Source organism: Gobio gobio (assembly GCF_949357685.1).
Source record: "Gobio gobio genome assembly, chromosome: 20".
NCBI classification, from domain to species: Eukaryota; Metazoa; Chordata; class Actinopteri; order Cypriniformes; family Gobionidae; genus Gobio; species Gobio gobio.
Genome location: NC_137113.1, coordinates 43,900,830 through 43,926,232, shown reverse-complemented (window position 1 = coordinate 43,926,232; position 25,403 = coordinate 43,900,830). Strand labels below are relative to the sequence as shown.

The window sequence follows — 25,403 nt, the reverse complement described above, 5'->3', positions numbered from 1 at the left end:
GCAATGATTGTTTTAAAAACAAGGCCCAGTTCAACTCCGGATTTTCCAAGTATTCCAAGATTTGCAGATCGTCTAATGCTGAAAGAGGGAGGGCTCCCAATGATAAAGGTTCACGGTTATGCGCTGGAACCGCAGGCGGTGAATAAAACTGCTTCAAATGTCTGTGTGTTGTTGGCTATCGGCGCTCAAGTGGACATCAAGTAAACAACATCGCCCAGACGACACGCCTCCAGCCGCTCGGTTTTAGTCGGAAAGACTCGGTACAGCGCATCTGTCTTTTATAAATATGATAAAACTAAAGACTTTTCGGAGACATGAAGGATGCAATACTACTCTATAGGTACTCAAGATTGACAGAAACTGTGTGACACCCCCCCCCTTAAGGCAACATGTTACATATCACAGAGATATATTACTAGTGATATTTAACCCGTCTGTTATTGCTGTGGAAAGAATCGTGCTTTTGGGGTTATTCATGGTCTGTTGGAAGTATCTTGCTGATGCTTTTATACTTTTAAATGTCCTTTTAATGTTCGATGGTTGAAGGGTGAGTAGAATAATGTCCTCTCATTCTACACAGTTTTAAAAAAACATTGCGTTCATAAAGCGAGCCTTTCACTGATTGTTTACTGCGTAAAGGAAATTTCACCCATAACTCGCGCAAAGCGTCATGGGGCGTAGGAATAAGGTGGATAGGCAAACAGCTAAATCAGATTCTGACGTACCTCTTTAAGTTGCTCCTTTCGCTGCCTGTACTGCCGTTTCTGAGACTCGAGCAAGCTGGTCAACTCCTTCTTCTGCTGGCCCAAGATATGCTGCTGAAACTTCTTCTCTTCTGCAAGAGCACCTTTAGTCTAAGGGGTAAGAAAGAGGAGGAGTAAAGAAAAGTTGTTGTTTTTAAAATTCATTGCCATATCTTCACAAGATATTACATGGCAGACACAGATTCAACAAACTATGAATACAAACATTTCATAAAATTCTATTTAGAAAAAGACAATTTTATATACACACACACACACACACACACACACTATCAAAGATTCTTTGATAATGTACTTGTGATACAAAATAAGTTCTTCAAAGTATGTCCTGAAAGAAAGTTGTCTCATGACATTTAAAATTGGCAGATTGTCAGAATAAAACGGCTATCAGCCTGACTTTCACTCACTATCTCTCTTTGTATGGTCACATCTGTTTTTACCCAGAAGGTGTTCAAGGCAGAGATGGTAGGTTGCTCCTTTAGGGGAAAAAGGTCAGTGGGTTTATTGTTGGGCCAACAAGTCAAAGATGGGGGAACCTCTCTTGTGTTCCGGAAGGCTCCTTTATACGGACTGGTTATTCTCCTTTCTATATGATGTAACGTACAGGGATTGGACGAATCCCTGTACCACCCCCTGAACATATAGCTACACAAGTAAACACTGAACAATAACACTTTGAAGAAGAAAGATTAAGGGCCCTATCATACACCCGGCGCATTGCGACGGCAGACGTGATGCAAGTGTTTTTTGCTAGTTTCAGCCTGACACATTTCTCATTTTCACATCCAGCGACACGTTGTTTAAATAGCAAATGCACTCGCGCCCATCTGTTCGCCCATGGGCTGCTGGTCGGAAAACAAGATGTGTTCAGGCGCATTGCTGGTGCGTTGCTATTTTGAGGAACTGAAAACGACTGCGCCATTGTCCAACAAAAACCTGCTCTAAAGTCAATAGCGCAATATTTTTTGTGTTATTTAAAGGGTGTGTTAGTAATATGCGCCTATAGGCGGGTCCACAACAGGCGTACACTCTGCTTATTGCACACACAGGGACGCGCAGCAGCACACACACATTTTTAATTATTAAAAATAAAATCTAAAAATAAAAGTCTGGAGAAGCGTTCTGTTTTTATCCGCTTGCAAATTCCGCCATGTAAATTGTGAATCCGCCATGGTCCAAGCACAACTGGCTTTTAAAGGGAATGGGAGATGAGACCCTGGGCGTTTTCACACCTACCTTGTTTGGTCCGGATTTTCCGACTTTTCAGTTTGGTCCGAATCAAAATTGCAGGTGTGAAACCTCCCCCGTACCACGGTCCGGACCAAACAGACGAAATTTGGTCCGACGAAAAGAGGTCGTCTCAGTCCGGATCAAACTCAACAAAGGTTCGGTTCGTTTCTAGTCTGAAAGCATTTTCTGTATGGGTCGGATTTTCAGACCATTCACAGGAAGTTCCTGTTTAAATATTATAACGTTATTTTTTAATTCAATCTAGGCTACATTGATTATGAAAAGTGAAAATATGCGCAATATGTCAGAAGACAGAAAGTCAGAAATAATTTTGAACGAAATTTTGTATGATTTTGCTTACGAAGCATTTCTTTAATGGGAATTTCGTTTTGTATAAATTGTATCTTAATTTTAATCAACGTTTAATCAGATAATTGCCTGGATTTAATAAATAAGAAGCAAATAGTCTATAGCAGACAATAATCGCGGGAGCGATCACATGCTTTGCAAATGAACAGGAGCGCGTCTCAAATAAACCTAAACTCAGCAGCTACTTGCCTCACAAACGTGAGAAATATGTGTATATAAAGCATGAAATGTCCGCTTTTAAAAGTAACGAATAAAAAATAGTCAAGCAATGCGCACTGTTCAATAGTGGCAACCCCGATATGCGTCCGTTCATTCACTCTTGTCAAAGACGCTGACGTCAGACGCACGTCCGTTTACAAACCAATCAATGTCCAGATGCCGCCCACATAGACGATGACGAGTGGACGCAAGTGCGTCATGTAAAGTTCTTTAGTGCGCTCGCATTATTGCAATGTGAAACCAAACCAAAACTAACCGAATATATAAAAAGTATCAAAACATGAATGTGGGTTCGGACCTTGGTGCGGACTTTCAGGTGTGAAAACGCCCTCTGATTAATTTATTGCACATTACGTACAAAACACACCCATGGCTCATTAATAAACTAGGTACAACCCTTTTGGACCATTTTTCCCAGCGTTAAATTAGCAAAAGTGGATTCGGACCCCAACCCTAAGTGCACCTGCGCTTCAGACCATGCGCTCCGATCGTTAAAATAGGGCCCTTAACCTTCTTCCTTCAGTGGAGTTATTCAATCCTGTGAATTAAAGGACTGAAAATGATGACACAAAAACAAATACATCAAACACAGATGAAAAACAGATGCTTTACAGACAAGTTAGTGCAACAATATAGACATCTTCCTATTTTGCTTGCCATTAATCTAAAATAAACTGGTTGATTAGGGGCTTGAGGCCAGAAGTTGGGATTTATAAAGAAAAGAAATCTGGAACCAATCAATCACCGTTTTTTCCACTCACCTCTTTCTCCAGGATGCCCTGGTGCTTCTTGCCAAGCTTGTCTGCTTCACTGCTCAAGTTGTTTCTCTGCGTCTCCAGTTCCTTGTCAAGCCTAAGCTGATGTTCATCCATCTCGGCCTTCAGCTTGTTCTCGAGAGCCATCAGCTGTTTCTGATGCTGCCGCCTCATGCGCTTGTATCCGGACATCTGCTCTCTCAGCGCTGAGCCCTGCTCGTGCTCCTGGATCTGACGGGTCACCAGTGAGGCGGTGCGGATTGTGGCGAAGTGGTCCCGTCCTCGACGCCGGCGCCCGCCACCAGAGGGGCCCTGCGGTTGGGAGTCCACCTCCGGCTGGTACGGGTCATCGTAGATGTTATCATGGATCTGTGTGGGGACAGAAGGGGACAAATGAAGGAAGAATCCTGGAAATGTGTGAATGTGTGTATAAGTTTGGAAACATTACGATTTTTTTTATTATTTTTTTTATTAGTCCCTTATAATCATTAATCCTGCATTTATTTGACAAAAAAAAAAAAAAAAAACTATAATATTGTGAAATATTACTACAATTTAAAAGAATGGTTTTCTATTTTAATATACTTTAAAATGTAATTTATTCCTGTGATCAAAGCTGGATATTCAGCATCAATAGATGATCAATAGAATAGAAATCAGTCTAATATGATTTATTATCAATGTTGGAAACAGTTGTGCTGCTTAAACCTGTGATAATTTAAGGATTGATGATGAATAAAAAGTTACAGCATTTAGAACAGAAATCTTTTGTAACAATTTACACTACTGTTCAAAAGTTTCGGGTCAGTAATATTGGTCTTATTTTGAATGAAAAACTAATACTTTTATTTAGAAAAGATAAGTTAAATCGACAGTAAAGATTTATATTTTTAGAAAATATGTCTTTTTTTTAAATAAATGCTGTTGTTTTTAACGTTTTATTCATCAATGAATCCTGAAAAACGTATCATAGGTTCCAAAAAATATTAAAGGGTTAGTTCACCCAAAAATGAAAATTCGGTCATTAATTACTTACCCTCATGTCGTTCGACACCTGTCAGACCTCCGTTCATCTTCAGAACACAAATGAAGATATTTTAGTTGAAATCTGATGGCTCTGAAAGGCCTCCATTGACACAATGGCACGGTTCACTCTCAAGACCCTTAAAAGGTACTAAAGACGTCGTTACAAAGTCCATCTCACTACAGTGGTTCTACAATAACTTTATGAATCGGCGAGAATAGGTTTTGTGCGCAAAAAAACCCTAAATAACAACTTATATAGTGGTGACGATTTCAAAACACGGCCTCATGAAGCTTCGAATCGTTATGAATCAGTGAGTCGATTCAGCAGTTTGGATCGCCACATTTCAGCAGTTTGGCGGTTTGACACGCGATCCGAATCATGATTCGACTCACTGATTCATAACGCTTCGAAGCTTCATGAGGCCGTGTTTTGAAATCGTCATCACTATATAAGTCGTTATTTAGGGTTTTTTTGCGCACAAAAACTATTCTCACCGATTCATAAAGTTATTGTAGAACCACTGTAGTGAGATGGACTTTGTAACGACGTCTTTAGTGTCTTTTAAGGGTCTTGAGAGTGAACCGTGCATTGTGCCAATGGAGGCCTTTCAGAGCCATCGGATTTCAACTAAAATATCTTCATTTGTGTTCTGAAGATGAACGGAGGTCTGACAGGTGTCGAACGACATGAGGGTAAGTAATTAATGAAAGCATTTAAATTTTTGGGTGAACTAACCCTTTAAGCAGCAGGTTTCCAACATTGATAATAACTGAGTAATCAAATCATCATATTATAATGATTTCTGATGGATCATGTGACACTAAAGACAGGAGTAATGATGCAGAAAATGTAGCTTTGATCACAGGAATAAATTACATTTTAAAGTATATTCAAATAGAAAACCATTCCTTTAAATTGTAATAATATTTCACGACATGAATTTTCACATGATTTTTGATCAAATAAATGCAGCCTTGATGAGCATAACAGACTTCTTTAAAACATTAAAAAAATATATTATTTTGATGAGTAGTTTGACAAAGTCGTTTCACACAAACAGCTCAAACAAAGCCATTGACATGTACCAGAGGTTTGTGCAGCACCGAGCTGTTGGAGGTCACGGTATGTTCGCCCTCCTGCATCATGGCCATCTCTCCACTGTCATCCGAACCATCTGCAAGGCTGTTCACTGAAGAACTCTGGGAGCTGGCACTTATCGACATAGACGGCAGCGAATGGGAGCTCTCCATGCTGTTCACCGTGCCCGTCCGCAACATATACTGCTCTACATCCTGCAAGACACAAGACCGCCTTTAAAAACAGACACCACGATACCAGCAGGAGATGGTTTCCCCTACTTCTGCGATAACTAGTTTTAAAATCAATGCCATTTGCAAGAAAAAACATGGAATCTAATTGAAACATTTAACCCAAAATTCTATTGAAGGGTTAGTTCACCCAAATAACATCTGACTTTTGATCTTTGATCCAAGTTAGTTGATATGATGCTATTGTTATGAAAGGTTAAACATCTACATAAAGTGTGTAATAGAGCTGGGGAATATAATTGTTTTTATGATTTGTTTGAAAATAGCCAATTAAAAAGTGTATTATTAATAAAAGAACTGGAGGACAAGATGCAATGTGATGATGCATCGATACGCTACCCTTTGAATCGCAATCAAATCATTAGGCAAGTTACGATTTACACCTTTAATGTGTTTATTACCCATTTTACATCCATAATGCGATGGATTACGAAGAATATACCCACTGATTGATTTGATGGCGAAAAAAGGTCTCTATACCAAAGGTTAAAAAAAAAAAAAAAAAAAAGAAAAGACATTTCAGAGGCAAGTTATACATTTCAAGGCCAACATTTGAGAGCAGTGGCACCAGCGCCACTAGGTTCTACCGATCTGATAAATTTATCATAAAGTTAATTTGATCATAAAATTACTATTGTTTTGTTAATAAGTGCAGTTACTAATATTACATATTTGTTTAATGGAAATGTAACAGTGAAGCACCAAGCTTGAATTGATATGCAGATAAAATTAACTTTTATTAACAACAGTAACGTGCAAAAACCTCATTTTTATAGGGAAAATTTCAATATTCTACTCTTATTAAATGTACCATTGTTCTTCTATAGTATCACAGTGAACTGACCGACAGCTTCAGTGATTATATGTAATTCAGTCACAATTTGGAGAAAAGTTTTTCATGAGAGTTCCTACTTTTGTCCATATATTAAAGGGGCTATATGCAACTTTTTCCCCAAAATAAACGTAACAATAGCCTTTTTATTTTACCATTTATGACTCAAACATCTCCTGATGAGCATACTGACACCTTGTCCGCTCACAGTGGGTGCACCTATAAGCCTGTATCCTATTTTTCCTATTTTCTGGCGGGACGTTTTTTCCCGCGCTGTCTGCGGATGTGACGTCACCACCGCTGCGAGAGCGAGCAGAACATAAGAGCGGTTCTGTTTTTTGGCCACAGGTGTCAGTCGCGAGTTTAAATTTCAGAAAAACGCATATAGCCCCTTTAACGAGTGGAAATGGCTAACAAGTCAATGCGTGCTCCTCTGCCGCCACCTACTGGTTATAGTAGTAATTTCATGTTTTTTTTTTAAATAAAAGTGCTTGTTTGACACAAATTGGCCTCCACCTTTAAACGTTTAGTTTTACAAATCACCACATTAAAAATAACAATATGGATAATAATTTAGAGCTTTGAAGTGCTGGACAAAGCATGAAGCCCTTGAAAACCCTTGAAAAGTGCTTGAATTTCACTCTCAGAAGACTGAGATGATGAAAAAAAAGATATATATATATATATTTAATCATTTCTTCCACATTACCATGGTGTGTTACTACATTAAATCCATGGTGAATGATTTGTGGACTGAAACCCCTGAACTTCGTTCATGCAACAATGGTTTCTCCTGATTTCCACGTCAGCGCTGTTTGATCTGATATCTATAATAACAGAGAATTCTGTGCCGAGCACTTCCAGTGATGTTAATAATTCTGTGGCGAATTCAAATGCTTTCTCACTGGATCTCCCAGTGCTGTGTAGTAACGGTGTTGCATGATCGAAGTCGGCCCGTGTATGAGCTCACGCTGCGCTGTCTATTATTGCGCCGTGTTGAGAAATGGTCCGCGCAGCTCAAACGAGTAGTGCGGTTCCGTTCTACTTTCGTTTAGTTTGTCATTTGATGTTTCTCATATGTAACCGAAATGGCAGCTCTTATCAGTTGGGCAAAGTGATGGGCATCGCACCAGTGCAACCTCTAACAAAATTTAGTGGCACCAACAGGAAAAAAGGTCACAGTCTGGAGCCTTGCATTTGAAGAAACACTACAAAGAAAAAACTCTTTACAATAGCGGGCTCTGAAAGCAAATAAGGTCATTCTTGAGTTCATATTGACTTTAAGGCTAGCTAAATCAAAGTGTCAATTCACCATTGTGTCACAAACAAATCACTCAAGCTCACTCAGGGTCAGAATGGGACAAAAGAACAAAAGACTCCAAATCCCAACGTTTGAAACATGAGCTGACAAACGTCTGACACGCAAGTGAACAGACAAAACAATTTACCAAACCCTAAATTGTTTATGTCTATTTTTAAAACATTCTTCTCTGGTTCCATCTAACAATTGGATGAAAGGACGGAACCCAGGCGGACATATTTATTGTACCGACCAACTGGCACATTTTATATAATTTCCAAAAATAGCTCTTCGACTGCAGTGTAAACAGATGAACTGATAAAGCATGACTCTTTCAAAGGTGTGGGATTCTGAAAATCAAAGTTCCTTTTTTCTATTTGACATCAAGTAGAAAGGTTATCCCACCTCTTCCTCCTCCGTCCCCTCGGTGGCAGGCCCATTATGCGTTTCCTGAAAAAGGATCTTCTTCATCTTCCGGTATTGCAGGTTATCTAACTCCCTCACGGCGTCTTTAGTACGTGCTATCAGATCCATCACCGCCGTCACTGGACGCTCACGGCACAGGAAGTGATGCTGGAGAATCAAAGCAGAGAGGTTTATTTCAAAACAGCATGTTCAGAAACTGTAACAATAACAGTCTTAAAGCTCCTCAATAGACTTACTTTCAGCAGCACGTCAGAGGTAGGTCTGTCCTGGGCAATCTTCTGCAGACAAGAGTCTACGAAGTTACGGAAATAATCTGACCTGAGAGGTTGGGAAACAAAATATGCAAATTAGTTAGCTGAATGTAGTGCAACTCAAAAGGCACGTCCTGGTACAAATAGTGTTAACGCTTTAGGCACCAAGTTGATCCTAATTTGGAGTATGATTCAGTTCAGAACCTGCAGACTGACAGGTGACTGCGATCGAACACTTATAAACACGTCTCTGCAGAGCGTTTGCACATCACAGGGATACAGCTACACATGTGAACCATCAAATGCAAAATGCCCGTCTTATTTTACACAAACTGATATAAGTTTTGGATTATCGATTGGGATTACGCTCATGTGACATTCAAGTGTTGTGTCATGAAATGTGATCTTCTATTTTTAAGCCTTGTTAGGCCCCGATCAGACAGAACGCGTTTTTCAGGTTCGAAAACGTGAGGCGCACTGCACTGCTTTTCATTGGTCGACGTTTTTCAATTTACAAAATAGCAGTGCACTGTGTTTTTTTTTAATGTTGATAGGAAACCCCCGAAACAGCTGCGCTGTCAGTCTCATCAAGGTAACCATCACCACAAGGGAAGGCCCGCCTCTCCATTCATTCGATTGGACAATAGAAAAGAAACGCAATGACGTTGGGTGCTTTTCCACTCCCCCGTTGACGCGTTAATTTGCCCAGCACTAATACATTTATAAACATTGTTATTGTGAAATAAAATTACTCATGTTGTCATTTAAGATTTCAGTTCACCCCGATTTCAAATCAGTAATAATAAAAAAATTCTACACATCACTATATCAGGGATGTAACGAATAAGGGGACTTTTTGAGGATTTGTTTTAAAATTTCAATTGAGTTATTATTTGACAAAATATATATTTAAATTTTACAAAGAAATATGCAGAATTTTGCCAGAGAAACAAAAGGACATTTATTTTATAATTTGTCTTAAATCTCATTTTGTTAAAAAAAATCGTATCGTGAAATTTGTATTGTGAATCGTATCGCATAGTGAGTTGAGTGAATCGGTACATCCCTACACTATATTGTTGCATATATGCACAATAAGTAAGAGTATTTTCAACAGCATGCAAGTATGTAAATGGTTTTAGGCTTTGTTGATTCATTTTCTGCAATCCCTGATCCGAATGTTTGAGGAATATCAATAAAGCACTGCTTTGGAAACACAAAAAGCAAGAGGATCTTTGACAGTGTGGATGAAGCTTTTCTGGTTCCCTACCAGTGATTGGACTGCAGGACTGGGCTCTCGTTCTGGGCGATGTGGTATAAGGCACTCATAGCATTCATGTTAAACAAGGGAGGCTTTCTCTCTGCTACAATAGAGACAAAAACAAAAACAAGCAAGCAGTTAGCGGCAAGGCATCTATTATAAGTATATTACTGCAAACATTCAACTTAAAGAAGACCCATTATGCTTTTTTACGTTCAACCTTTCTTTAGTGTGTAATGTTGCCGTTTGAGCATGAAAAAGGTCCCTCCAGCGGGAGTTATTCTCTATATCAGTGAACTTCCTCCATTGTAGTTTTGAGTTTTCTTCCAGGAACGAACAGAACAAAATATTACTCATTTCAATAATTCCTTCCCAAGGCATATTCAAAATAAAAAGGTGGGGCCTGGTTGAGTTAGTTAGTAGTGTGTTGAAACTCGCAGTTATGGTAAGGGACGGGACATTCCCAAACACTGGTCAAGCCGACCAATCAGAGCACATTGTGCTTTTCAGAAGGAGGGGCTTCATAGAGACAGGAACTAAACAGAGCGTTACTGACAGACAGGTGCTGCGTTACCGTTCGTTTTTATTATGCCCTTCACTTGCTAACTTCCCTTGGTCTCGTTCACTCGGATGTGCGTCATTGCTTATGTTTACGAGTGCCCACTACTGGCAGAACCTTTGCAATGGACTGAACTTTCCTGTAGCTCAAACAGTAGAGCGTGGCGCTAGCAACACCACGGTCATGGGTTCGATTCCCAGGGAAAGCAAGAACAGACAAAATGTAAAATGTGTACCTTGAATGCAATGTAAGTCGCTCTGGATAAAAGTGTCTGCCAAATGCATAATTGTAAATGTAAATGTAAATGAACTGGAACGTCCTAAGCCCTTGATCACTTGGAATCCACTATAGAGTTGATTTATCATAATTTTTTTCCCTTACGAAATTGTTTAATGCAGCATGCTATATGTATATAGGTGTGTTTGGGTTGTTTTAAATGTTTTAAAAAAATAATTAAAATAATAATTAAAATATCAGAGTTGTTTGCGGTGTGGTAAATTAAACACGATATGTGGTGACGTCACAATCGTGTTGCATTGTGGTATATGAAGCTGCCCGAAGTGTACATATGAAGTAGGGCAAAATCGAGGGAGCGAGGGTCTGTCCATATAAACTTCCCTCGTCCACTTCACAAAGTGGAACGCACTTCAAAATGGCGGGGTGATTCCCCGAGGGGAAGTGCTTAGAGAAGTTCGCAAGTGAGTGTCTAAAAGTGGAGTGGAACGCAGCCTGGGAAGCGAGGAGCTGAAACAATGGAGATTTTGTGAATAATACGGGTTTTTTTAAACATTCAAGCATGAAAACCTTTTTCTAGTTGACCCCAGAAACAAAATATCAAGATATAATATGGCCTCTTTAATATTTTTCTGTGGTAAGCAACAGCAAGCCACAAATGTGAAATATGTCAAACATAGAAATGGTACATTTTCACGCCAGAGATGTACTGACACTGTGATCTCTTTCAACATACAACACTTGGGTGTTCTCTTGTACATCAGACATGACTTACCAAGCTCTATACAGGTAATGCCGAGTGACCACACGTCAACCTTGCCATCATATTGCCCTTCATCCATAGCGAGGATTACCTCTGGAGCCATCCTGGAAACAGAGCAACAACTTCCTCATAACAGGAATTGACCAGATCATCTCATAAGTTGCAACAAATCTAATGTGCAAGTAAACAATTCAAAATGACATTTAACTCATGCATAAGAGTATATTTATGCCACATATGTTGATAAAAGGTGTTATAATTAATGGGAAGTGTTTTTGTACCAGTAAGGTGTGCCCACAAAAGAGTTGGCAGGAGCGACAATGGAGGCAGAACCAAAGTCTCCCAGTTTGACTTGGCCAGGCTCTGTCAGTAAGATGTTACCTGCTTTCACATCCCTATAAAGGACAAACACATCTTCTTTGAAACCTAAATGTTGGCAACAGCCAAAATGATTTGCAGAGTTCACAAAACTGCATCAGAATGTGTTTGCATTAGGGGTGTGCGATATTGACAAATTCTATCAAGATATTTTCTGGAATTTTGTTGAAAATGATAATTAGACGATATTTTGCTTAATGTGTTTTTGTGCTGTTACCTAGGTTAGTTTAGGCCTGTCATGGACATCTGACTCCTGAAGCTTTTCATACAGTAGTCTTTATATTCTGTGTGGTGTTCAGTTCACAGTATTGACGAGAATTTTCTTCATCAAGTCGTAATAATTGCCATCTTATATTGACTTCTAGGGGCATTTTTTGCTAACTTTACTGAATGCATGAATCGTTTTTTGTCAAATAATTATAGAAAAATAAGACACTATAGACTGTTACCAATCAAATGAAACGTTATCAACAAAAAAAATTGCCCAGCATAGGTTAGCAGAATTTAGGTTAATTTACACTGCAATTAAAATTGCTTAAATAATGCTTCAAGTAAATATTTTGAAATTATTTAGATTTTTTACAATATGAAATGATACTTTAAATATGAAACTAAAATGTTAGAAGGTGGCAGCATTTTGTCTTAATGAACGATTAATTCAACTGTTTTGTTCAAACAACTAAGGCTGTGTCTGAAATCACACCCCAATACCCTTAAAGATTTTCTTTCAAATGTAAAGTGCTTTATAAATAAAATGTATTATATTATTATTAAATAGGGCACTATTTGAAGGGACAGCCATATTTAGTGGTGTCCGGAACCATAGTGGAAAATATCGAAGGCACTCATTCAATACCATAATGCACCACAATAACTAGTGTACAACCGATGTATGCCCAACGGCAAGAGAATACCCATAATACACTGTGACGGTCACGCCGAATGAATTCCTGTGTCTCGTCATCCATTCATTTTCCAAACTGCTGAACCAATGTAGGTACAGCGTAATATCATACAGGTATAAAATAATTTTTTAATTGATTATTCAATTGTTTAAGGTTTATACATGCTAGTTTCCATGACAGAGTTGAAGATAAAATAATTTTCATTTCTACTGGAGCTGCCAGTTTGCCAAGTTGCAAACGATTATTAAACAGCAAGTACAAACTATGCAAGAGCGGCAACCCTTCTGGGGCACTCAGTGTCTGAATTCACTCACTATATTAGTGGAGTATGTAGGGAAAACTAGGGTATGGGGCGATTTCGAACACAGCTCCAGTCTTCAAGAACAGATCATAGAATCATTGATTCGTGCAAAAAAGCTGATTCAAATAGCAACGAAACACCACTGTGTTGCTCGAAGATGCACAACGGTTCGGTTTAGGATTTCTTTGGAACTATTTTCATTGGTGAAAGAGCAAAAAACAGACAATATTGTAATAATGTAACTCAGAATATTAACTTGTTTACTGAACTGTTGCATAAAATTAAATCCCATTTGCAATCATGCTAATATTTGAGATAAACTGCACGCTTGCTTGTGTAATACTGTTTAACTATATCATATAGAACAAAAAAAAAAAGTTTGCCACCCATATCTTAAATTTGGGACTCATTCTACAAGGCTACATCATGCAGTGAAACTGTGCACTCAAGGAGTGTTTGTTTGTTTTCTGTGTGACATACTTGATAATGCCAGCTTCCACATCCTTAAAACAATTATATTGTCCAAACTCGGTCCTGTTCTCCAGAGTTTAGCTCCAGCTCCAGCCTCAACACACCTGCCTGGACGTACCTAGTATGCCCAGTAAGACCTTGATTAGCTGGTTCAGGTGTGGATAATTGGGGTTGGAGCTGAACCCTGCAGGACAGTGGCCATCCAGGAGCAGAATTGGACACGCCTTGTTGTAGACAATACATATCGCACACCCCTAATTTGAGTGATGCTTTTGAAACTCAAGAATCGAGCTGCTCTGTACCTGTGAATCATGTTGTGCGAGTGGAGGTATACCAAGCCCTGCAATGCACCGTGAGTAATTGCTGCTATCTCCACTTCCTGTAGTGGTTTCTTGTGCACTGGGAAAGGGGAAGAAAAAAAAAGTGGGATCCTGTTTTTTGTTTCTGCAAACTTCTTGGCCAGTGGCGTTTTACACTTCCGCATCTGACCGGACAGTTGTAAACATCCCTGGAACAATTCACTCACCTTCCAGCAGATCCGAGGCAGAGCCCAAACAGTATTCCATCACCAGCTACAAGAAAAGTAGGACAGGAAGATCAATGAGGGGTAGACACAGAAAAGAAAAAGGTGGAGATAAAGAAAAGGTATAATTGCGGTTAGTAAGCAACAAGAGGTGCATGTAGGGCTGCTATTGTAGTAAATGGAAACAGTGTTAGCGGGTCAGTACATTCTCTTCCCTGAACGAGGCTTTTGAAAAGCGTTCAGCCTCCCACACACACACACACACACACACAGAGAAACACTCACCCATGCTGTGTGTTCGCGCAGGTAGCAGCCTCTATACTCCACTGTGTTGGGGTGCCGCAGCTTTTGAAGGAACTTCACCTCTTTGATGATATCCTGCCATTTCTACAGCAGGAACGAGAGAACAATGAAACAATCAAGGGACTATTCAGCGTCGGCTTCTGCTCCGCTTAAGTTCACATTTCTGATCTGTGTGATTGTGTGAAACAGCCGAAAGTGTGTTCTTTCAAATGTTGTGCGGTGAGATTGCAAATGAGGCGTAGCACTTGGCGTTCAAGTGTTCTGCGGCACAGTGAAGGGAGTAGTTTCCACTGTTTAAATGGCACAACCGTCAATTTCGGCCAGAGAGATGCTGCGCGATTTGCATAATTTGAATGCAACGCTGGGGCTTGCAAAGAACAGAACTTGCTAACATGCCAGTCAATACAAAAAACACTATTCTATGCCCACATATGAACTGCCTTCCTGTCTAGTGCCTACATAGGCAGCATCCTAACTGTGACCTCAAAAGAGAGCAATTTGGAATGCCCAACAACTTGAGGAGACTCAACAGTGCACACCCACTTTTTTTTAGTGGCCTTGTTTCCAGAAGTATTTTTCCCATAGTTTGTTTTAGAGAGTCTGTTTAATAGTTATAAGCCATGAACCAAACCATCCAGCTATGAGGCTAACCCTAACTTTACAAACGTAAAAAAATTATAAAGGGTACGCGGAAAGAAATCATTTCAGAATCATGGGTAATGTAGTTTTTCCCACCAGGAATTCTGTTTTTAAACAATAACTTACATAGGTTTAAATAAAACAAACACAAGCATATACCATCGATTAAGCACCTCGTAGCTCACGGTAGGTCTGTTTTTACATTTTATAAGGTTGTGTTCACACTTGTTTGGTTTGATTCAAATGAACCCTGGTGCGATTGCTCTGTTAGTGCGGTTCATTTGAATAAGTGTGAATGCTGCCATCTGAACCCTGGTGTGCACCAAACAAGCAGACAGAGACCGCTGGGTCTCGATTCGCTTCCAAGCGAACTTGTGCGGTTCAAATGAAATATGAATACAACACGGACAAAAGACTTGTAAACGAACCAAAATCAGGACATAATGTCACAAGATGTGACCCTAAAAAAGACAGAATGCTCAATACCACCTGTTTTTTCTCGTGATAGTCACAATGTTGCCCATCACAGTTCGGTACAGGCATCAGCGCACACAGCATATTTTTGGATGTTCGGTAAGTTCCGTCGTGAAATATACATAATAAAAGCCGACCAATCAGGTAGTGAACGTATCCCTATGCCTTTAGGTTCAGCAGCTCTAGGTTCGATGTTAAAATGCCGATGTGAACACTAAGCGAACTAATAGTTTTTATTTTGGGGGGGTTGGGGGTTGTGAAGGGGTTTTTGGTCCAGACCAAATGAACCAAACTACAAGTGTGAACTAAGCGGCAACCTCCCGCAATTTCTCTCGAAGCCAATATGGAAGTGACTTAAACTGCAATTCATCGACTGGCCACAAGAGACAGGCTCCAGAAGCGAGCAGAATGTTAAAATTCCCAACTTTACAGCAGAATTTTTTTTTTTGTCTGGTACAAATTGGGGTTTTGGTCTATACGGCTAATTGTGCCCTTCATGACAACTGTGAGGGGATGATTTTTTTTTTATAACTCATTCGTTTACATTATATAAATCCTTGAAGTTCTGCATAATTAAGGGCGTGGCCATTTTGAGTGACAGCCATTTGTCTGCTGTCTGTCAGTCATTGCGTCATCTCAGCTCCGCCCACGTCCCGCCTCTTCGCCCATTTTCTGTTATCCGGGAGTGACGCGCAGTCAAGATGGCAACGGCCAGCTCGTCCCTACTTTACGCTACAAAACTGCTCATCAGAATCCTATGGGTGACGTCACGGACACTACGTCCATATTTTTTTCCACAGTCTATGGTGTGAACACAGCCCAAGTTACCATTAAAAAAAAATTCCCTATGGAGAAAAAGAATAGGAATTTTACTTCGGGAACAGACTGTTGAACTCTATTGACTTGGAGTTTGCTGTTAGCAAGCAGCTAAGCTAACAATGCAACACTAATAAGCATAAAAAACATGTTTATTAGCAACCATGTTGCTGACATTTCTCAGTTATAATTGAATTTCTTTTTTGTCAGCCATCTTTAGTAGATTTTTACACTACATATGCTGCAGGGCATCATGGGATTAGTGTATTTGTTTTAAGCGTACAGCTTACATACTGTACTGCACGTACACTGCTGTTTTTCTAACCGTGCATCCTCTGTATGCTTAATTTGTACATGCACCATGACTTTTTTTTGGAAACACTGCCTCAGCCTGTTGTTTCATAGTCAGATGAGAAGCAAAAACATCCGATACCTGTGTTAACAAGTGCTTGTGCAAGAGGTTTATGAAATGCACACAAAAAGTTATCACTCAACTTCTGGAGAAAAATAGCACAGACACTTTTTAGTGTGAATGCGTCGACCGCCTGTATTCACCCACACGTTGAAAGGCAGTGTTCGGCTGTGCAGATACACTAAGCGTTCACGTTTAATGATTCTGCCAACATTTTAAAATATCCTCTGTGTCAGAAGTCTGCCTATGATGCCTAAAAATGCTTCTCAGGGAGGCAGCTCACTAGGTTTTGGAGCGGAGCCATCATCTTGCTCTTACATAAAGCCACCCGCATGATGTTCGAGATTTCTTGCAGACTGATTATAGGCTTGTCGCACTGCTTTTCTCAACCAAAAATACAGGAACGCCGCGTGTTGGTGTGTTTGTGTTCACCTCATTAGATTGCTTGCCACTGTAGGACATCTTCTTGATGGCCACCACCTCATTGGTGCGGATGTCATGGGCCTATAGGAAGCGGCCAAATAAAAGCAGAAACACATGAGGAGTGGGGAAGAGAGGCACAAATAGTCACTTCATCTCTGTTCACTGAACTGTGCTACAGCTCTGAATGTCCTAATGGCCACTTACAAAGTAGACGGCTCCAAAGCTGCCATGGCCGATCTCACGCAGGTCTGTGAAGAGTTTCTCAGGATCCTCCTTGTAAAAAAGTTCCGCCACCTCCGGGTCCTTGAGACTCCCAGCCCGCGCACTCGACGGCATGGCCAGCGCCTTCACACACACAAACAAAAGGGAGTTTGCACATTAACATCAGCATGGGATTGACTGGAAAAACCTAAAATACAACCATTAGGAGAAATAAAAGTTATACAGCAACAACCCTACATACGGCAAACAACTCAATAATCTAGGATACAGCTCAGGGTTAATGCTGATAAAAACAGGCCAGGCCTACAACAAATTATGGATAACTCATTCCAACAACCAATAATAGAAACATTCAACATATCAAAAGTGCCATTTCCAAATATGGACCAGAATGGGGAAAATTAAATTAAGCTAGAAGAAACCCTTAAGAATGTTCTTTATTTGAATGCATTCATTGTTATCTTTATCCAGATCCTATAACTGGTAGGGCAGGGTTGACAATAGTGATACATTTGAATCTTTTGAACACAATTTACTTAACAAATTCACAATAAAACCTAAGACACCTGACCCAACTACAACAGGCCTAATTTAAGACTAATAACAGTTACACTACAGTACTAATAACAGCAACGTAGTCGGTATTCTTGGTCTGCTACAAACCAGCTTCAAGGTTCAGCTTTATTTTGAAATATGACCATATTCTCTGGCTAAATATTTTAGAAAGCATCGCCTTATTGTTTCCATGGCGACGCGTCATGCTTCTCACAGCAGCCACAATAGCGCTGTATGACAGATGTATCGGTTTTATTTAGTTTTTTCTTTTTTATACAAAATATTCACAAACTTGTTTAGAACTATCTGATATTCTGATATGTGTGAGTGAAGGTGTGTTAGTTGATCTATATTGCGCAATGGGCGCAGCCATGTTAGTTTACGCCTCAGAGAATCAGATCTGTCGGATTTACAAAACATATCCACATCTCACGAAATATATTAAAGTAAGTGACCGCTGAAAAATAGAGTAAACTATATAATGTGTATCTGCAATGAATAAAACACGTAGTCAAATTATAACTGTCTGAAAGGATTGTTATTGCCGCTTCCATAGACATCAGTGTGTATTTTTTGCTAGTACTTATGAGCATTTAAATGTCCGAAACCTAAAATAAACATGATGTGGTTGAAAACACTGAATAGTTGTGATATGTGACGAGCGCTGAACATGTCTGTCTCTGGCTCGGCGGCAGCCAAAGCGCGAAAGCACATTTGAATTTAAGTGGCACCGAAACCTGCGTTCTGATTCGGCTCGGTTATATAGGTAACATATTGGCACCGGTTTTCGGTACCCAACCCTAATATCTCAGTGTTTCAACTGTGGAAAGACGTCAATAAAACAGCTTGTAAACGTAACGTGTCACACATTGTTAGTTCACAACAACAACAACAAAACCTCTAGAGGAGCTTTTTGCTAAATATATGAACTATGTCACATATTTGTTATACTAGCGATGCCTTATTCAATGTATGTTTGAGTAAATCTGTCATGACAGAGTTGACAGCCACCGTTTCAATTTTTAATACATTGTACCAATCCCAGAGATATCTCCAAACTAATCAATATCGATTCGAATCAAGAACTTGTGAATCAGATTCAAATTCGTGAAATCTGTGTCAATACACAGCCCCAATAAATACATAAAGAGAACATAAATAGGCGAACACAAACTCTGTATTTTTTTTTTTACTTTGCATTTATTGACTCCTCTATTGAACAAAATGATCCAGGAATAAATATATTTGCTGTATAAAGTATGTGAACCACTAGGATTTTTGTTTAGTTCAATTAATGAGGTATTCAGAGTAGGGCCTAATTAAAACTAATGAGATAAATTCTAAATCATTATTAGCAGCCCTGCCTTAATGAAAGAACATAAACCCAGATCTTCTCCATCTAGACTGATCCTGAAGTTTGTAAGTCTCTGAAAGTGTCTGGAAACATTTTCAAAAATCCATTAGGCCTATATGCAGGGTTTTTCCTACATTGAAAATTTTTTGGCGGCCGCCAAAACAAATTGTTGTCCCGCCAAAGCCTTATTTGATGAGTTATTGTGATTTAGGAGTGATGTAGAATAGATGACCGCTGCCCTTGCGTTAACTGAGTGTCAGAGAGAACGACCAGAGAGCTCCTCCCCCGCTATCTGTCTTCAAAATAGGCATTCTTAGCTTTCTAATATTTCACATATTACGTTAATCAAAATCAAAAGGTCGGAAGACCGAATCCATGTTGCACGTGGCGCTATCAGACGATGTTTTCCTTTAATTACCGCTGGGTGTGAAATGCGCTCAAAAAACATTGACTGATTCTCTGACCAGCTGACATAAAGCATACTTTCAATAAACTTGAAACAAATCCTATCCGGTTATGAAGTGTTTTCTGTGTGTTGACAAATCTTTCGCGATGTTCTAACAGAAGGGATTCACACACAGCGCGTCAGCCAATGTCCGATTCGCCACATTATGACTCCTTTGAACCGAATCATTTTAACGACTGGTTAGAACGGATCAGTCCAACACTGAACTCATGAATCAGTTGAATCATTTACTCAGAACACTTGAAATGAGAACACAAGTGTGCTTACCCACTTTAGCAAGAGTGGATAGTAAGAATTAGCTTTAATCATCCACAGTCTTTCAGCTTATTTATTTGGACAATGTGTAGTAAAATAAATAGCCTAAAATCATTTAGTTTAGACTGGAGTGAACCCAGAACAAAGTTGTGGTTAGCTAGCTGATAATTTTATGAAATTGTAGGCTATATAGCAGAAAATTAGGCTATTTGTTCATTTTTTAATACTACTTTTTAATATTGATATGATTATATACCAAAACAACTATCAGTAAATAGTGTAAAAATGAGGAACAAAAACAAACATCAAGGTATCAAAATAAGATAAGCAAAAATTACAAATTTTCTTTGAATTTATTTAAAATGTTTTGTCAGTATTGCACTTGCAGATCACGTGGGTAGGGAACTTTTTTACTGTGCGTGCGTGCGTGTGTGTGTGTGTGTGTGTGTGTGTGTGTATGGATGACCATGTCTGTCAGCCACCACCGAAGACCAGTTTTGACCCAGGAAAAACCCTGATATGCTATGCTATAGGCACTCAATAACGTCCACTATGGTTTCGGACACCACTACAAAATGGCTGTCCTTTCAAATAATGCCCTATGTAGGGTATAGGGGGCGATTTCGGATTCAGCCTTTGAAACTACATGGAGAGGTAATGTTACTCTGCATCAGTGCCTTATGACAAAGCATCTAAACGGTAACTGTTACAAAGAAATAATGGAGGCACTGCACCTTAAATGTTAAGAGATAATTGTTAAGTGTTTATTGTGATTTTAAACTTGTTTTTATATTTTAATTATTTGAGTGTTTTCCATGGCTGTGTTGACATTTCTGCCTTTATAACTGAGAGGATTATAATCAGAGGAAGGTTAAGTTTAAAATAATAATGTTTAAATGCAAATATTTTTCTCCTGGTCCTTATTTTAAATGGGTCATAAAACATATCAATAATTATCGATATCGACCGATATGAAACCCTTATATCGTGATACAGTTTTCAGCCTTATCGCCCAGTCCTAGTTGAGAAGCAATATAATGTTCCAGGACGAGCATCATGGGTGTGCATGGCAGGATAGAAAGAACCAAAACCACTTCTCTCCAAGAAGAACATTGATGCCAGTCTAAAGTTTGCTGAAAACCATGTAGACGAGCCAGAAGACTACAGGAAGAATGGTCTGATGAGTCCAAAAACTTTTTGTATTATATATAAAAGGAACCTCATCAATGTCCTGCATTTCCCAATAGCATTGTAAGCTTAAATTGATCGTAGAGCAATTGCCACCAATGGTCTCTATAATCAATGGTCTTTTGGGAAACGCAGCCCAGGATGGATTTGGCATCAACTTCTGCAGGAGAACGTCAAGGTGTCCGTCTAAGAACTGAAGTCCTGACTCCTGAGAGACAACGCAGAAGAAACAATGTTTGGAATGGACAAGGCACAGTTCTGATCTTCACCCAATGGAAATGTTGAGAGAAGAAGACCTGAAGAAATCAGTTCTTGCATGTAAACCCATCAACACCACAGAGTTGAAACCAAATGGGCCAAAATTCCTTCAAGCTAATGTGCAGGACTGGGTTCTCACCAAAGGCACTTAAGTGAAAATAGTGTTTTTTGTGCTATTTAATTGGATTTTATGTATTTTGCTATACAGCTTAGATGATCTCGTCTCAACGCAGGTCAGATTTATGAGGGTTCACAAACAGTCAAGCGCCACTATATGATGAGATGAGTGCATTATATAAGAACAACTAAAACAGGGTGATGATCTGAACCATCCACAATAGAAATGATTGCATGAGAATAATTGTGCTTGATTATGCATCATCACATAAGAGCATTGAAAAGCAGGATGCTGGACCAGACACCTGTCTCACAATTCAGATTCACACCTCTTCATGACATTCTGAGTCATGGTCATGTTAAGATTAGGAGTGTTTAACACACACGCAAAAGATTCACCTGGAAAGAGAAATAGCAAATGAAATTTGAGAATATACAATGTGTGAGAGAGAAGAAGGAACTCTAACATACATAACAGGATTCTTTGTCAGTCTTGTGTGATTTTAATAATAACACTTTAATGCGTACAAGCATACATCCTCTAAATTATCAACATGATCAAAACTTTTTCATGCCTTCTGTTGTCCGAGCATAAAAATATCCACCTTCAGGTCATGGTTGCTGAGAAATCTTTAATGATTTTTCAAGTAAATGTAAGATTAACTTAGTGCTGGGCGGTATACCGGATCATACCGGTATTTATTTTTGTTATGAAATAAATTGATGATACCGCAATACCGGTGTGTGACGCTTGAAGGGTTAGTTCACCCAAAAATGAAAATTCTGTCATTAATTACTTACCCTCATGTCGTTCGACACCCGTAAGACCTCCGTTCATCTTCAGAACACAAATGAAGATATTTTAGTTGAAATCCGATGGCTCAGAAAGGCCTCCATTGGCACAATGCACTTTACACTCTCAAGACCCTTAAAAGGTACTAAAGACGTCGTTACAAAGTCCATCTCACTACAGTGCAGGTTCTACAATAACTTTATGAATCGGCGAGAATAGTTTTTGTGCACTAAAAAACCCTAAATAACGACTTGTATAGTGATGACCGATTTCAAAACACGGCCTCATGAAGCTTCCAAGCGTTATGAATCAGTGAGTCGATTCAGTGGTTTGAATCGCCAAAGTCACGTGATTTCAGCAGTTTGACACATGATCCGAATCATGATTCGGCTCACTGATTCATAACGCTTCGAAGCTTCATGATGCATTGTTTTGAAATCGGTCATCACTATGCAAGTTAGGGGTTTTTTTGCGCAAAAAAAATATTCTTGCCGATTCATAAAGTTATTGTAGAACCTGCACTGTAGTGAGATGGACTTTGTAACGACGTCTTTAGTATCTTTTAAGGGTCTTGAGAGTGTACCGTGCATTGTGCCAATGGAGGCCTTTCTGAGCCCTCGGATTTCAACTAAAATATCTTAATTTGTGTTCCGAAGATGAACGGAGGTCTTACGGGTGTCGAACGACATGAGGGTAAGTAATTAAAGACAGAATTTAAATTTTTGGGTGAACTAACCCTTTAAACAACGTCCGGACAGCCATTTTGTGTACATCCGCATCCGCTGATAATTCAAACTACACGCGGCGCGCAGGAGAGCGGTTTCTGCGCAGCGTTGGCCTGTCACTTTAAATTTTGCTGGACGATAAATTGGCCAAGAAATTATTATTGCGATAAACGATAATATTGTCGTTCTGAGACCATTCTCATCTAAAATAATGATAATGGCATAATAATGCAGGTACACATTTTCAAAGATCAATAAACTTTTATTTCTAAAGACTTTTTAACACTGAAAATGGAAAACATTTTCTGCGAGAAACTGAGCGGTATTTATGCTATAATTTCACTTCATATCAGACGAATGTCATCAACTCTCCAGACCGCCATTACTTCCTGTGAGTAAAGTCAAATTAGCGGCCGGGTCATAGATATATATACGTAGATTCCTCATTCGAGCGATCCGCGCAGGCACTAATGAGGTATCTATGTATATATCTATGACCCGGCCGCTAATTTGACCTCACTCACAGGAAGTAATGGCGGTCTGGAGAGCTGATGACATTTGTCTGATATGAGCTGAAATAATAGCATAAATACAGTTGGGTTTCTCGCAGAAACCGATCGTTTCATGTCTTAAGACATCAATGTGTCGTCACAAGCCGCAGAGTTTAATATGAAGTGGTCTGTCCATGTTTTTTTACTCTAATAGAATTAGACCCCATTGACATGCATTATACAACTGGCACACGGCAACGGTTGGAGTTAAAAATCTTTATTTGTGTTCTACTGAAGAAACAAAGACACTACATCTTGGATGCCTTGGGGGTAAGCAGATAAACATCAAAATTTCGTTTTTGGGTGAACTATCCCTTTAACTCTAGTGTGGGATTTTTCTACAATTTTCACTCGTCATGACAGTAAAATAGGGCATTCTAGTCAATCTACTGCAGTATTTCTGTCTCAATAAGTAGAAAATGTGGTGAACACCCTGTCATGCATAGGGGAAAAAAATACCGTCATACACCGTGAAACCGGTATAATTTAGAAAAATACCGTGATATAAATTCTTGGTCAAACCGCCCAGCACTAGATTAACTTTTAAATTGTTAGTTATATTTCAAGATTGGCTTTTGGGGGAATGTTTATTCATCTCTCAAATCATCCTTGCATTATGTTTTGCTGCCCACAATTACAACCACAGAGCTTTGATCATAAACATAAATATCATCTAAATAAGATTTATTATTGGGAGATAAAAAGCGACAACTGATATTTACACACATTTTATGCAAGTACTGTACTACTAACATATCATTGATTTACATCACAAGCTATCATAATACTTTTTTGGTTATACAAGTAACATATGCACCAAATTGCATAGTTTTGCTCAACATGGGCATCTGAATAAAATTTAGTTTCTCCTCCTACAGTATGAGTTCCTTATTTTCACTATATATGTGCCTTAAAAGCCTCATGCATCAAATATGACAAAACATATGCACACTTTTATTTTATATCTTGTTAAAAGGTTCAACAAAATCCTTTACCATATTATGTTGCACAATAATTTGTCGGAGGATGAAGCGATGCATGCATACATGATGTATGTTACATTGTGCAAGCCTGCAATTACCCAAAACACATCGAATGCATTGCATAAACAGCTGCAGAGGTCCAAATAACATTTAGACAACAAGATCACAGTTTAGCGACATTCAACGCCATGCATGTCACCCAGCCCTGCATTAAATGATTTACACGAGTCTGTCCTTACCGTGGTTTATGGGATCCACTGTAGCTAGCTAGAGACCCTAGCTAGCTCCCGGCCTGCTGAGGAAAATCTGGCCTCCTCTTCTCGGCTCTCACTTCACAAAAAGCGATCGGTTTGAATAGCGATCCATCTATTTCTAACGTAGCGATAATCAGTTCGATCATATGTATTTAAACGGATAATACTGCTGTTAACCGTTAACCGACGCGATCAGCTGATTGTCAAGCACAACGGACGAGCACTTTAAATCACAGTGCGATATTCCGCCTCCGTCGCGCGTATTTCCATCATTTTTTGTCATGCCGTCGGTGTCATGCGTTCAATGTGCCTCTTTCTGTCATCGACAGGTCCGTCCCTGATTTTCTTTTCCTGCCTCATTCGCTTTTTGTTCGGGACTTCATGATGGCGGAGCGGGGCGGGAGCCGACCGGAAACCGGAAGAGCGGGTGAAGTGCAAATTAAGGGTTTTCTAATGTTCTCTAAATACGCATTTCATTACAGTACAGACACACAGTCTGCTGTTTTAGTGGCGTGTTTAAGAGTGAAATAAGCTCTGTAAACTGAGACTGTATAAATTCATAGCTGAAATGCATATAGGAGAGCATTTATCCATCTACCAACAGGAAAACAACACTATAATATTTTGTGTGTTAAACATCCTGTTCATTTCATTTAAAATACACATTTCTAGCATCTAAAACCGTATTCTTCCATCTTAAAAATATATCTAAATTACGC

At 39.3% G+C, this 25,403-nt stretch overlaps 1 protein-coding gene across 3 annotated transcripts in view; it reads right to left on the bottom strand.

Annotated features, from left to right (window-relative positions):
• taok2b (TAO kinase 2b) overlaps positions 1-24,808 on the bottom strand; it is a gene marked incomplete at its 3' end in the record, with an annotated part of 40,549 nt that extends 15,741 nt beyond the window's left edge. For 2 of the 3 annotated variants that reach the window (XM_079801625.1, XM_079801624.1), the window contains exons 1-14: positions 24,670-24,808; positions 17,168-17,308; positions 16,973-17,044; positions 14,182-14,283; positions 13,900-13,945; positions 13,676-13,772; positions 11,600-11,713; positions 11,331-11,422; positions 9,772-9,865; positions 8,487-8,568; positions 8,230-8,397; positions 5,450-5,656; positions 3,344-3,706; positions 726-854 (exon numbers count right to left, since the gene is read on the bottom strand). In XM_079801625.1, the coding sequence (XP_079657751.1) occupies positions 726-854; positions 3,344-3,706; positions 5,450-5,656; positions 8,230-8,397; positions 8,487-8,568; positions 9,772-9,865; positions 11,331-11,422; positions 11,600-11,713; positions 13,676-13,772; positions 13,900-13,945; positions 14,182-14,283; positions 16,973-17,044; positions 17,168-17,299 (1,698 nt within the window). In that variant the 5' untranslated portion in view covers positions 17,300-17,308; positions 24,670-24,808. Of the gene's footprint in view, positions 1-725; positions 855-1,171; positions 1,241-3,343; positions 3,707-5,449; positions 5,657-8,229; positions 8,398-8,486; positions 8,569-9,771; positions 9,866-11,330; positions 11,423-11,599; positions 11,714-13,675; positions 13,773-13,899; positions 13,946-14,181; positions 14,284-16,972; positions 17,045-17,167; positions 17,309-24,669 lie in introns of all 3 variants that reach the window. The other variant, XM_079801623.1, reaches the window with a different exon arrangement.
• Positions 24,809-25,403: the final 595 nt, after the last annotated feature.